The following is a 12,720-nucleotide window of genomic DNA, read 5'->3' on the forward strand; positions in this document are numbered from 1 at the left end:
CTTTCTTCATTAAATACACAAAACACCGAGATAGTTCAACCAGTAAACATGATTTACACAGAGTAGTACCACTACCACCTGAAACTCAACACTAAATTTGACACGACTATCTTCGTAAACATACAAGACACTTATTTTTCCTCACAATCTCACAACAGAAAGCAATATTATTATTGAATCGGAAAAATAAACTAATGATAAGCTTTGATAGAGCATCTACACCAACCAATGAAACTTTTAGTAAGAAAAACAAACACAATCAAATTGCTATGTACAATGAGAATGAGGTGTTGAGTGCCAGCCACATAGGCTACATAAAAAGAACACATTTTTTTTAACCTATACATACAAAGAATATTAATAGAAAAGGATTTACAAAAAGTAAAAAAAAAATTGAATAATCTTCTGCCAATTTTACCATAAATAGGGATTCACAGGACTCCTCTCACACTGATGTAAGTATCAACATGAACGTATGAGCAAAAGAAAACTTCTGCCTTGTTTTTCTAGTCATTTAAGAATATCACAAATCAGTAAAGATGGCCATTATCACATAAAATATTAAACTAGGTTCCCGCCTAGCCCTACAATATTTACTATTAATAGTTTACTCATTATAATATTACTAAACAATAAGATGGTATTTGTAATAACATATATACATAATATGTATATCACTGAAAACCGGTTATAACTTATGTATGTATGTATGTAGGTGCAGTAGGTGCTACAGTTCTATCAATTGCTGTGCTATGTAGGTGCTAAGGAAAAACTTGAATATCAAATCTTGTGTGGGAACAAATTACATGTCTACGCCTGCCCAATCGAGCTACCTAACAGAATATAGACTTTAGCAAGTGAATTCCACAAACTTTGTAGAATAAATAATATAAAGTAAAAACTCCACAAACCAATCTGGGCATAAGGTTTCTACCCGAAACAGGTATTTCTCAATCCGTAAGCTAAATTAAGCACACTAATGGGCTGTTTGGTATACATGTTTGCTTACTGTAACCTTTATCTGGTCTCCCATTACTCTCACAATTGAACCCTTCATCTATGAAAGGACAAGAAGTATTTGTATATATTGGATAGCTTTCATCGAAAACCAATTTTCCTCTTCTAACATCACAATCTCTTGCACTTGAAATTAAAGCCTTCCTTAATACAGTTTCTTTACTCTTCTTCTCCTCCACGATAATCTCAACTTTTTTGGATGAAGTTTCTGTAACATTTTCATCTCTTGAAACTTCATTTCGCACTATTGGCGGTGGTGAGTTTTCAGTTAAGGGCTCCTTATCTTCGTCTTCTTTTTCTACCACTTTGGATTCGCTGGAAAACCCAGAAACATTTATGGGCTGTTTGGTATACATGTTTGCTTACTGAGGATTGGGAATTTAAAGCCCAACCCATGTTTGGTATTACATTTTAGCCTTATTTTTTTTAGCTGGGGATTCATTTTACTATGGGCTCAACATTGAGGTAATATCCACCTCTTGATAACACAAGAGTTTCATTTCTCAGGAAAGCTCACCCCACAGGAAGAACAACCAAGCCTACCCGCCTCTGCTCTTCGTCTTCTTCCTTCCATCCACCAATTCTTGCTAAATCAGGTATCTCTCTCTCTCTCTCTCTCTCTCATTTTCTGGTTGGGGACGAGGGTTTTGGGAAGTGAAAGATTCTAGATGAGATGCTCTTGTTGATTGTTTCATTGAATTGTGATGGTATAATTGTTTATTGAATTGAATCTGAGATTTGTTTTGTGCAATATATTTGTGTTTGTGTGAATTTCATTAATTGAATTGTTATGCTTATATTTAACGATCATTTTGTAGATGGTGACCTATAAACCCTTCTATCTCAGTTATTTAAAAATCTACTTTTATTTTATTTAAGTTTACAGTTAAACATATAAAGCTGAGATTATGTTCATTCTGCTCTGTTTCTCTAAAATGAAAAAAAGCTTTTGCTCTCTTTTATGTTCTTTGTTTGTTTGGTTTGTATTTGGATTCAGTTCTTGCTCGAGTTGAAATTACAGCCTAACCTTTCAAGCAGAGCAGGGGTTGGGGGCAATGATGTTTCATTGATATTTATGGTGATTTCAAGTTTTGAGCCAAGACATAATACATGGTTTTTACTTTGATTTTGTTTTCTACATTGTAAAATACAATTGATTTACCGTAGTACTATCACCAGTGCTCAGTTTTCATACTCATACGTGAAATGATATCTTGATAAATGAGGGTCTCTTCTATTTTGTGTATTTTTTTTACTACAATATCTTTCCAGCACTATTCAGTGTAAGCCACTAATGATGGCAATTTCCTTGTTTAAAGATACCTTAATTTTATCTCGGGTTTGGGGTTTCCTCCAAATTTGGAGGTCAGTTATTTTTACGTCCTCAGTGATGGACTAATTTAATGTTGGATGTTAAGCTAACATACATACTGGAAGATAATTTCTGGCTAAGGTATAGTGTTTAAAATTAAGCATTTTGTGCCTTACTCATGCTTTATTTGCTTATCTGGAATGTGGTCAATTTGGAGTGGGGCTAAATCGGTTCCTTTTTGTATACATATTGCAGTTGTATATAAGTTCGAATTTCTTCTGTTTCTGAATATAACAGATATAATGGATCATTGTATGATTCACTGTAGGCTTTTCATCTTCTTCCTCTTCCTTTGTTTGCTACAGCTCCCAGTTTCCTCTACATCTTCGTGCTTCCTATTTTATCCATTTCCATAGAGGTTCGTTCTCTCTCTCTCTCTCTACACCCAATTTATGGTCACCTTCAATAGCTTTTTGCTTTTGTTTGTTTGTTTTTTTTTTTTTTGAAATTAGGTTTTCGTGTTCTTATGTATATCAATCTTGTATGTTTTTCATGAATTTGTTCTGCTTTATGGATTTTTCTGGGTTGCTGCTGGATAAGATGGAGTTTCAAAAATTGAGTTTCATGCTGTTGTTTTTGTTTCCACTTGCTTATCTTCAATTTGTGTAGCTGCTGTATACTTTGATTTCCATGCTTTGCATTTTTTTTAGCTTAAAAAATTTGTCATACGAGGGATAATTGATATGTTAGTCAACAAGGTAATAAGTAATTGAAACAGAGGTAGGCTGCCTCTGTATGAAATTAATTGGGCAGTATATACAACTCCCCTGCTTCCCTTGTTCACTGTATATGCACTGTTATGTCTCTCACTCTCTTTTGGCTATACATACATAGATATATGTACTATAGCTATATGTATAGTGTAGTTTCAACCTCTTCCCTATCACTAGCTACGATATGTTACATAGTGTTACATTTCTTGGAATTGATATGGATACCAAAATCAGGATTCATATTATCTTGATGGGTTTAACCCAGATAACTAATATGACTTCAGTGTCATTTTCTTAATGAATGAAGGAAAAATGTCAAACTTGAATATACTTTTTCACAAGGCTCAAAATTATGAGAAGATTCTCAGATAAAATTCTGAACATCCTATAATTATTGCTTGTAAAAAACGGGGACAATGCTATCTTCATTAATAAGCAAATATCTAATAAAACTGAGAATATTACTAAATCCCCTATTTGTAATGCTCCTACTTCAAAATATTAGTTGGAAATCATAGTTGACTCTATTTCACACATCCCTCCAGATGAATTGTCTGGTCCTTGATGATACCCCTTTGATGGTTGTCTATGTATACATGAGAGACCAATTAAAGGTCTATTTTGTATTTTTGTTAATTAAAGGTCTATTTTGTATTTTTGTTAATGTTGTTGTTGTTGTTATTATTGTAATATTATCATATAGGTTATTGTGTAAATGTTTCACTTTTTGTTTTTCTTTTTGATAGCTCATTTAATATTGTTCAATGTCCAGTTTGTATCACACATTGGGGTGGGTGCTCTGTTGTAATTTTCACATAGGCTTTTTTAAGTGATAGTAAGAATTTATTGATGTGCTACCAAACAAGGCAGGAATGGCCACTGAACACTGAAGCACCCAAGAAATGTCAATTTTATGCATCTCAATATTAGAAAAAGTTGGTCCCTTAAATACTGCTATCTTTTTTCCATCTGAAACATCGTTTTGTACAAAATCAAGGCTGTGATCACTGGTCTGTGTATCACAGAAATAATATCATTTTCTTTTAATGTTTCTACTGCTAATTAGATCCATTACTATTAAAAGTAAAAGTTCATTAGTCATGTTTTATTTTAATTTATACCAAAAGAGATCTGCCCACATGTTGTATTGTAGTAAGATATTCAGTCTTCATGTTAATTTAGTGAAGCAATAACATAAATTATGTATGTTGTGAGTATGTTGATTTTGAGTAGCTTTCAAGCATGGGAAGCAATAACATGTTAATCATGTATTTTTTTTGTCTAAATTAGATTTTAATTTTATTTGTGCATATAAGTGAGTTTTTATTTAAAATTTGATGCCATAATAGCAGAGAAAGTGTTTTTCGATTCGCGGAGAGGAAAACATGGCCGAATCGACGGGACATTGGTTGCAGAAGTCGTTGATCGATCTATGCCAAAAGATGGAAACGGGTATGGCTTTGGACTCGGATATGATTTCGGGTCTAGTCTCCTACTGTGAGCTCGCTGATCCTCAAGACGCCAAAGAATATCTCGACGTAATTTCCCACTTTTTTTCTCTCGCTTTCTTTCCATCCAAACTGGTTCCTTAAATCTAGTTTATAGCGCAGAATCTTTGAATTGAATTTTCATGGCTGAGATTTGTTATTTTTTCTTTACTCAGGCGTTGATAGTTCTTGGTAATTGAAATATTATGATACAGCCAAGCACGATTGAAATGTTGTTGAAATGAGTTTTTTTTACTTGGTTTTTCATGCATTCAATTTTGTTTGAGTTTCGCCTCTAGGTTGCCATTGTTGTTGGGTGTTGTGTAGTTGAATGAGTTTCGACAAAGCAAAGATATGAGTAGAGTATCCTTTCCTTGACCTTAATGGATTCCTCTTCACCTTTTAATGTGAAATTATGGTTTGTTTGATCATATTCTTGTATTAGACACAAGTTAAGCCTATGAGGAGAAAGTGATCATGTTATTATTTGAATGTGTTAGCATTGGTTGACATTCCATGTAGTTCTGTGCACAACAATGGTCAGGTCAGTGTACATTTTTTCTTTTTCCAAGCTATAAGAAGTTTGAAACATCTCCAATTTCTGCTGCAGAATATTATTGGACAGGTTGCTGGAAAACCTGTAACTGATGAGTATTTACAGAGAAGAGGCTACGTAGATCCCCACAACTCTAACCAAAATGTTTCAACTTCTCAATTTCAAGCGTATGTCAAGCCACCATCAGAAAAAGTTTCTGGTAGCGGAACTAAAAAACCTTTGAGAACACCAAAAGTTGTTACAGCCCCCAGTAATCAGACAGAAGCTAAAAAGAATGCAGCTTCCTCTCAGCAGGGTAATCGAGTTTCAGCTGAATCCAGTGACATGAAAACTATGCAAAACGGGAACCAAAGTAATAATAATAACAACAAAAAGAAGAAAGCTGGGAAAGTTATTTCACTTGCAGAGGCTGCAAAAGGATCCATTATATTCCAACAGGGTAAACCATGCTCATGCCAAGCCCGTCAGCACAGACTAATTAGCAATTGCTTGTCTTGTGGGAAAATAGTATGTGAACAAGAGGGGGAGGGTCCTTGCAGCTTCTGCGGTTCTCTTGTGCTCGGGGAAGGGAGCAAATACGCTGGTTTGGATGAAAGTCTGCCTCTCATATCAGATGCTGAAGCTGTAGCTGAAGCTTATGCTAAAAGACTTGTTGATTATGATCGAAACTCTGCAGCTCGTACAACTGTTATTGATGACCAAAGTGATTACTATGAGATGGAGGGTAACAACTGGTTGTCAATGGAGGTAAATTTTATATTGTCTGACTACAAGGACTCATTTATGTATCAGTGTATTTGTTGATAGATTCACTTAAAGACTTTTCTCAATGATTCTTCATTCTGTCCTTTTTGATTTACAGGAGAAGGAGCTCTTGAGGAAAAAGCGAGAGGAGATTGAAGAAGAAGAGAAGGCAAAGCGAAACAGAGTGGTTGTGACATTTGACTTGGTTGGCCGCAAGGTGTTAGATCTTTCCAAATGGTCATCCTTTTTTGGCATAATTATAATCTGAAAAAGATAACAAAAAGTCATTTATCCTTTCAAAATTCACATATGTTCCTTTAACTATGATAATCGAAAATATTAACAAAAGGACAGTAACTAACACCTTTAAGACACCTGAATTATTAGGGCCTTCCCTACTTTAATTAGAACAACATAACTTCTTTTCGTTCTAATGTGTCGTTCTTCTTATTATAGTTCTAGTTTTTATCTTATCTGAGGTGAAGCAATATTGATGATTGACACGATTATGATAGTGTCCCTCATTATAAACCTGTTATGCTGATGTTTATATGCATAATATTAATCATTAGAGAAAATTTGTTTCTCTACCCATGCTATAACCTATAGTTATCTTGCAGGTTCTTGTAAATAAAGATGAAGATGAGGAAGTACAATCAGATAAGGGAATACTGAGGCCACCAGATGAAAGAGACTCTAATCGTATTAAACCAAATCCAACTCTTAAAGTTCAACCAATATTCATGGATCCTGGCCCCATTAAGAAACCTGGTAAAAGCAGACAGCCAAATAAGACCCTTGCCCATGGATTGTGCTTAGAGATAACTGGAAGGGTGCAACATGAGAGCAATGAACTTAAGTTTCTTATGACAAACGACAACCAGTCCGAAGCAGATTCAAATGAGAAGTCTTGGCAAGGGCCATCTTCAAGTAGTACTGCTGTTGCTAACGATGAAGGAGAGTGCTCTCTAGATTAGCAGTAATAAACAACTATTGAGTTTACTTTGGCTCCAGTGCCTTTTTCATGAATCTAATTACTGGCAATGGTAGTTTTTGTTGCTTTTGAAGGAGAAAAAACATGGGAAAAAAAAAAGGAATTCAAGTGTGTAAGTTATTTTCCTGTATTCCCAGCAAAAATAGAGAATACTTGCCCATTTTTTAAAGCAGAATTAATGGCTTATTATAGATAAGCTTTTGATGCAATCTTTTGTATGCTAGTACTTGGGTCTATTGATGTCACAGTCTAACATAAACATACTGTTTATTCAATAATTCTATGTACCATAACATAATTTAAAACCAGATAAGAAAGCTACTCATATCAGTCATAATGTATAAACAACATTCATTAAACTAGTTCTATATCATCTGTTGACCACTTAGAATTTGCCTTAAATATTACTAGAATGATCATTGAGACAAGAATAGCTTATCAAGCATCCTCCAACATTCATTACATCTTTCATTGATTTTGCTCTTAGACATGCTTGAAGTGACATTTTGATTCATTTTTTTTTTGTCCAGAGAGTTCTGACTCATTGTTATTGGGCAAGCTTTCCCTATTATTGTTATTGCTGATTCACATAAGGGAAACTGGGAAAGCCACAATAACTTTCATAGCTGAGGTTCTACCAGAATTTTATTATGTTAATTCAAAAATTGAGCTTTTACCAGCGACCTTTAAAACTTTTTGTTTCACCATCAAGCTTCTTTCATTGTTACATGAAAGGGTATAGGGACTAATTAGTAAAATTGTTAGTATTGTCTAATTAGTATAAATATGTAATACTATTACACAAATGGGAATCAATGAAGGAAATAAGTAAATAGAACTTTGGTTCAATTGGGAGTTTGACACTGACTCGAAGAGTGCAATTCGATACAATCGGTAATTGTATCATTGGTGCTTTCATTGAGAGAATCTCATAGAGAGATTGTCACCATGACTGACGACGAGCTTCGTGAATTCGTAAGATCCATGATTAGATCTGTAGAGTTGCGTATTGACGCCATGTTTGAGCGCCGCGGTTTGTCGACTGCAGCGTTGCTGGATTCCTCATCTCAGGCGCCAACCACGGTTCAGGAGGTCGACGACTCTACTGAACCAAAGGGAATCATAAAACCAGTGGTTGTTCCTGAGCGAATTTCACACATCAACGTTGAAATGGGACTCGTCAGAGAAGGCAGCGAAGCACCGCCAAGAGAGAATTGCAGTTTACCGAAACTGAAGAAGCTCTCTGTCCCATCAGAGATGCCTCCCGATTTCGTCACTATCAATGTTTCTACTGGATCTGATCTGAGTAGATCACAATCGACTCAAGTTCAATATTCGACGGCAGCCCGCAACTCACCAACGTCGGAGAAGACATCCTTGACTTCAGCGGACATTGTGGATTCTGTACCTGTGGCAGCGAATGGAGTTCGAAGAACACCAACGCTGGAGAAAGAGATGATGATCCTAGCTCCATCGACCGATACTAGCACCGGCATTGTTTTTGTCGTTCGTGATTCGAACCAGATCTGGCACGGATCCGGTCGAGTTCTTCGTCTGAAATATTCGAACAATAATGACGACTACAGCCGGAGATTAGCGAAAAAGAAAAAAGTGGAGCTCCCCAGAGAAACAAAGAGTGTTGAAGAGGGAAGGAGGGTGCTGGTTACTGGCGGACGGACGGAGGCGTGGTCGCGCCGGGTCGCAAAAGACCATCGAAGGCAAGTGACGACTACTCTGATCTTGTGTTCACAGTTTGCTGGAAAATATATAAATAAATGTTTTCATCACTGAATGGATGGAAATATATATACATTGATGGGAATATATAGTACACAATTGATGGTTATACGGATGAAGACCATCGGAGGAGAATACAGTGCATGTGAACGAAAATAGCTTTGTTTCAAGTGCATTCAAAAAAAAAAAAAAAAAAAGGGCTGCGCACACTCACAGTATCGAGAAGAGGAAGAAGGGTGATTACCCTAGCTACTTTGGGCTTGGGCTTTGTTGAAAAGTTTACTACACCAAGATAATACTAATTGGGCTGTAATTAGTTTTTTTATTTTTTTTATATTTGTACTTGTTCTTAGTTTCATTTCTTTTATTTTTACCACCTTGAGGACAAGGTAATTTTGAAGGGTTAGGGAGTGTTACATGAAAGGGTATAGGGACTAATTAGTAAAATTGTTAGTATTGTCTAATTAGTATAAATATGTAATACTATTACACAAATGGGAATCAATGAAGGAAATGAGTAAATAGAACTTTGGTTCAATTGGGAGTTTGGCACTGACTCGAAGAGTGCAATTCGATACAATCGGTAATTGTATCATATACCCTTTCATGTAACATTCATCAAGGACATCATCCCACATTCCTACTTCAGCTAACAAATTGGAAGAGATGACATGATTGTTCAATCTTCGGAGGTGAAACAGGGGATTCATCAAATCAAGCACCTGAAAGTTGCCGGTTTAGTCCTTTCAAAATTCAATTGTCAAGAAGATGATAACTGCAAACTGACAAGGCACCCACATTTCTTCTTCACGAATCATAAATACAAACAAATGTGAATGAATACCTTTTAGGACATTTTTAAAAGAACACATTTAAATAACATATTGTGATATTGGATTGTATTATACGTGTGTCAAAAAACATATTTTTAAACTCTAATTTGTATGATATATCTTAAATAATTATAATGCTATATAAAAAATTAAATTAGAACCAGAACTATCTGATGTTTGTTGACATAATTATTTTTGAATAATACAATTCGTATAATGTGAGAAAGTAGAGTCTTTAAAGAAGAACAGAAAGGAAAATTTAAGAAAGAGAGAGATCAAGCTCCTTCTTTTCGTCTTCGCAAACGTAAACCATCCACATTATTTTCTATCACATTTTCCCTTCTGCCAAACACCCCACTTTTCTCTTCTCTTCTCTTTCAGTCCACTTTGAGTGAGGGGAGGAAAATTAAAAAATATAATAGAAATTAGGGTAAATACCATTTTAAACCCTATGTTTAGCAAAAGTTACCAATTAGACCCTCTGTTTTATTAAATAACAAAATAGACCCTATATTTGGTCATGAGAAGAACCATTTGGTCGACTTTAACTAATAGATTCAAGAACACAAATAATGCAACTAAACTAGAACCTAACCATCTCAGGATTGAGATTATTTGATCTAGGATCAACTAGGTTATATTGAATTGAATAGATATTACGGTAAGTTTATCATATCTAGTTCAAGCTCAATATTGGTCCCTTTTGATGCATACTCTATACATCAAACCCAACCTTACTTTAACCAATACCCTGAAAAGGACATAACACTTATCTAAGGTGCAAGTAAACTACGTTGTAGATTATCATATCAGTTAAACCTTCTGTACTGATAAATCATAGGAATACATTTAATCACACAATCTTGATTTTTTTCCACTGTGTTGACAACACAATAAACAAGAATATCAGTGTGATAAGGATTTGAATGAATTTATAAATCAAATAAATAAATAAATAAATGATCACATGCACCAAATAACACATTAAACAAGTAATGAAATTAAATTTGTTTCCTTATTGATAATTGAATAGAAAAGATTACATTGAAATAGAGTTTTATTTAGGGCACAAAGCCCAACAAACTCCCACTTGCACTAACATAATACTATCAGTACATTTCAATTAATCATAAATTCAATCAATGCTTTTCAAATGTAGTTGCAATCAAAACTTTGGTGAATGGATCAACTAAGTTGTCTTCAGTGTCCACTTTCTCCACTAGTACGTCCCCTCTTGCCACATATTTTCTGATGATGTGGTATTTCCTCTCTATGTGTTTGCTTCTCTTGTGGCTTCGAGGCTCTTTACTATTGGCTATAACACCAGTTAGGGCTGAACATTTAGACCCGCAAACCCGAAAAACCCGACCACCCGCCCCGACCCGCCGCCAAAAGAACCGAAAACCTGAAAACCCGTGTGGTTTGGTCGAGTTCAACCTGAAAACACCCCACACGATTTCGGGTTCGGGTATGGGAAATATTGTATTTTTTGATCGGGTTGTAACCCGTAACCCGAGATGTGGTGACCACCGTGACTTAATAGATTGATTGGGCTGGGCACTGGTTAGGTGTTATTGGGCTGTTTATTATTTTTTTTTTATGTAATATGAACATATCATTGATTATCTCATAGGATACAATTATATGATTTTATAACTTTTGTTTTATATATACATCATTTTATTAAATTTTGTATAATAAATTATTATTATATAATTTTTATTAAGATAATCATAATATCATATTATCATAATATTATCTAAAAGGCCCAAACAATATTAAAAATAAAAAAAAAAGACATTTTTAAAATTAAAATTTTATTTTAGCCCATAAATTAAATATTCGGGCTCAGCCCAATAAGATTTGAACCCGACTACACCCAACCCGACTACACCCGACCCGATACCCGACGTACCCGAGCACACGAAAACCGGGTTCGGTTACACATTTCCAAAACCCGAGGCCCGATAACCCGAACCCGACCATCCGAAAACCCGACTTGTGTGCAGCCCTAGCACCAGTGTTGTCACAAAGTAAAACCAGTAGTTTTTCCATTCCAGAAACAACACCAATTCCTGAGAAGAACTTTCTTAGCCAAACAAGTTCCTTAGCAGCCTCAGCGGCAGCTATGTACTCAGCCTCCATGGTAGAGTTTGATATTGCAGTTTTCTTAGCGCTTCTCCAAAAAACTGGTCCACCTCCAAGAGTAAAAACCATCTCAAATGTAGACTTTCTGTCATCAAGACAAGCCTGAAAATCTGAGTCGGTATAGCCTACAGGATTTAAAGCTCCACCCTTGTAGACTAACACATAATGCTTAGTACTTTTCAAATATTTCAGAATATGCTTAACTGTAGTCTAATGTTCCTCTCCTGGGTTTGTCTGATACCTGCTCACAATTCCTACTGCACAGCATATGTCAGGTCTAGTGCATAAATCCCACTTTGATGATCCCAAGATCATCTATAACAACTGCTGCTAAACTAGTTTTTTGAGAGACCGCATCTATGGCTGCATCAGTACTAACTTTCCAAGCTCCTACAGTCAGGGCAGGGAGCTGGTCTTACGAGTCTTAGTTTTGAGCAAACTGCTTTATAGTGCTTATACGAGCCAACTGAAATTCATTAAAATAATTACAAGCAGATTGAAATATATCTTCTGGCATAGATCTTTTTTTATTATGGAAAACATTATTCCTGTAATTCCAAATTGCCCAAACAAAACAAAACAGCATAGCAATCTGATGAGTATCAAAAACCTCAAAAGTAGTAACAAAAAATAAATATCCACTGAGCTATTTTTATGACAAGTATAAATACTAAAAAATTCCAAATGTTTCCAGGCTTTCCTAGCATACTTACAGTCCAAGATGGCATGTTTCACTGTCTCCGTAGCCTGATGGCCAATCAGGCAGATAAGGGAGGGAATAATGTGACGAAAAAACAGGGAGGAAGCAACAGGAATGGACTGGGACAACACTTTCCAGATCAAATGTTTCACTTTAGGAGGGACATTTGAAGACCAGATTTTAGTCCAAAAACGTTTACTGCTATCAAAAGAAGAGATAGAAGCCATACTACGATCCTTCAGGGCAAGATGGTAAGCACTCTTAACACTCAAAATTCATGAGGGATCTTGTCCCCAAATCAGGCCATCCAAACCACATGATCCAGATATTGGTACATTGAGGATATTAGCTATCATTGAGGAATCAAAATGTTGATTAAGCTTATTCAGATCCCAATCACCAGTAGGTGATAGGAAATA

At 35.5% G+C, this 12,720-nt stretch overlaps 2 protein-coding genes across 13 annotated transcripts in view; one reads left to right on the forward strand and one right to left on the reverse strand.

Moving 5' to 3' along the window:
• Positions 1–12,720, reverse strand: part of LOC115707006 (cytochrome c oxidase subunit 5C-2) — a 32,027-nt gene that overhangs the window by 467 nt on the left and 18,840 nt on the right. Inside the window, exon 1 of one of the 2 annotated variants that reach the window (XM_061106860.1) lies at positions 419–734. The exons of the other annotated variant lie outside the window; for it this stretch is intronic. The gene's annotated coding sequence lies outside the window, so the exon portion shown is untranslated. Of the gene's footprint in view, positions 1–418; positions 735–12,720 lie in introns of those variants that run through there. 2 annotated transcript variants of the gene reach the window in all.
• LOC115706000 (uncharacterized) lies at positions 727–7,227 on the forward strand. 11 transcript variants are annotated; one of them, XM_030633608.2, is made up of 7 exons: positions 727–1,418; positions 1,525–1,613; positions 2,658–2,747; positions 4,455–4,640; positions 5,200–5,892; positions 6,008–6,106; positions 6,510–7,227. In XM_030633608.2, exons 1-7 carry the CDS (start codon positions 1,412–1,414, stop codon positions 6,864–6,866), a joined length of 1,521 nt encoding a protein of 506 aa, XP_030489468.2. In that variant the 5' UTR covers positions 727–1,411; the 3' UTR covers positions 6,867–7,227. The 11 variants fall into 11 exon arrangements, with proteins under 11 accessions (XP_030489468.2, XP_030489773.2, XP_060962837.1 ...); XM_030633913.2 differs by having other exon boundaries at positions 809–943; positions 2,627–2,747; XM_061106854.1 differs by having other exon boundaries at positions 809–943.

The sequence above is a fragment of the Cannabis sativa genome, chromosome X (assembly GCF_029168945.1).
Source record: "Cannabis sativa cultivar Pink pepper isolate KNU-18-1 chromosome X, ASM2916894v1, whole genome shotgun sequence".
NCBI lineage: Eukaryota > Viridiplantae > Streptophyta > Magnoliopsida > Rosales > Cannabaceae > Cannabis > Cannabis sativa.

Excerpts from the sequence above, each read along its gene's own strand:
- LOC115706000 (XM_030633532.2), top strand. Across the intron at positions 5,893-6,007 it reads ACAACTGGTTGTCAATGGAG|GAGAAGGAGCTCTTGAGGAA; the intron begins GTAAATTTTATA and ends TTTGATTTACAG. Across the intron at positions 6,107-6,509 it reads TTGACTTGGTTGGCCGCAAG|GTTCTTGTAAATAAAGATGA; the intron begins GTGTTAGATCTT and ends GTTATCTTGCAG.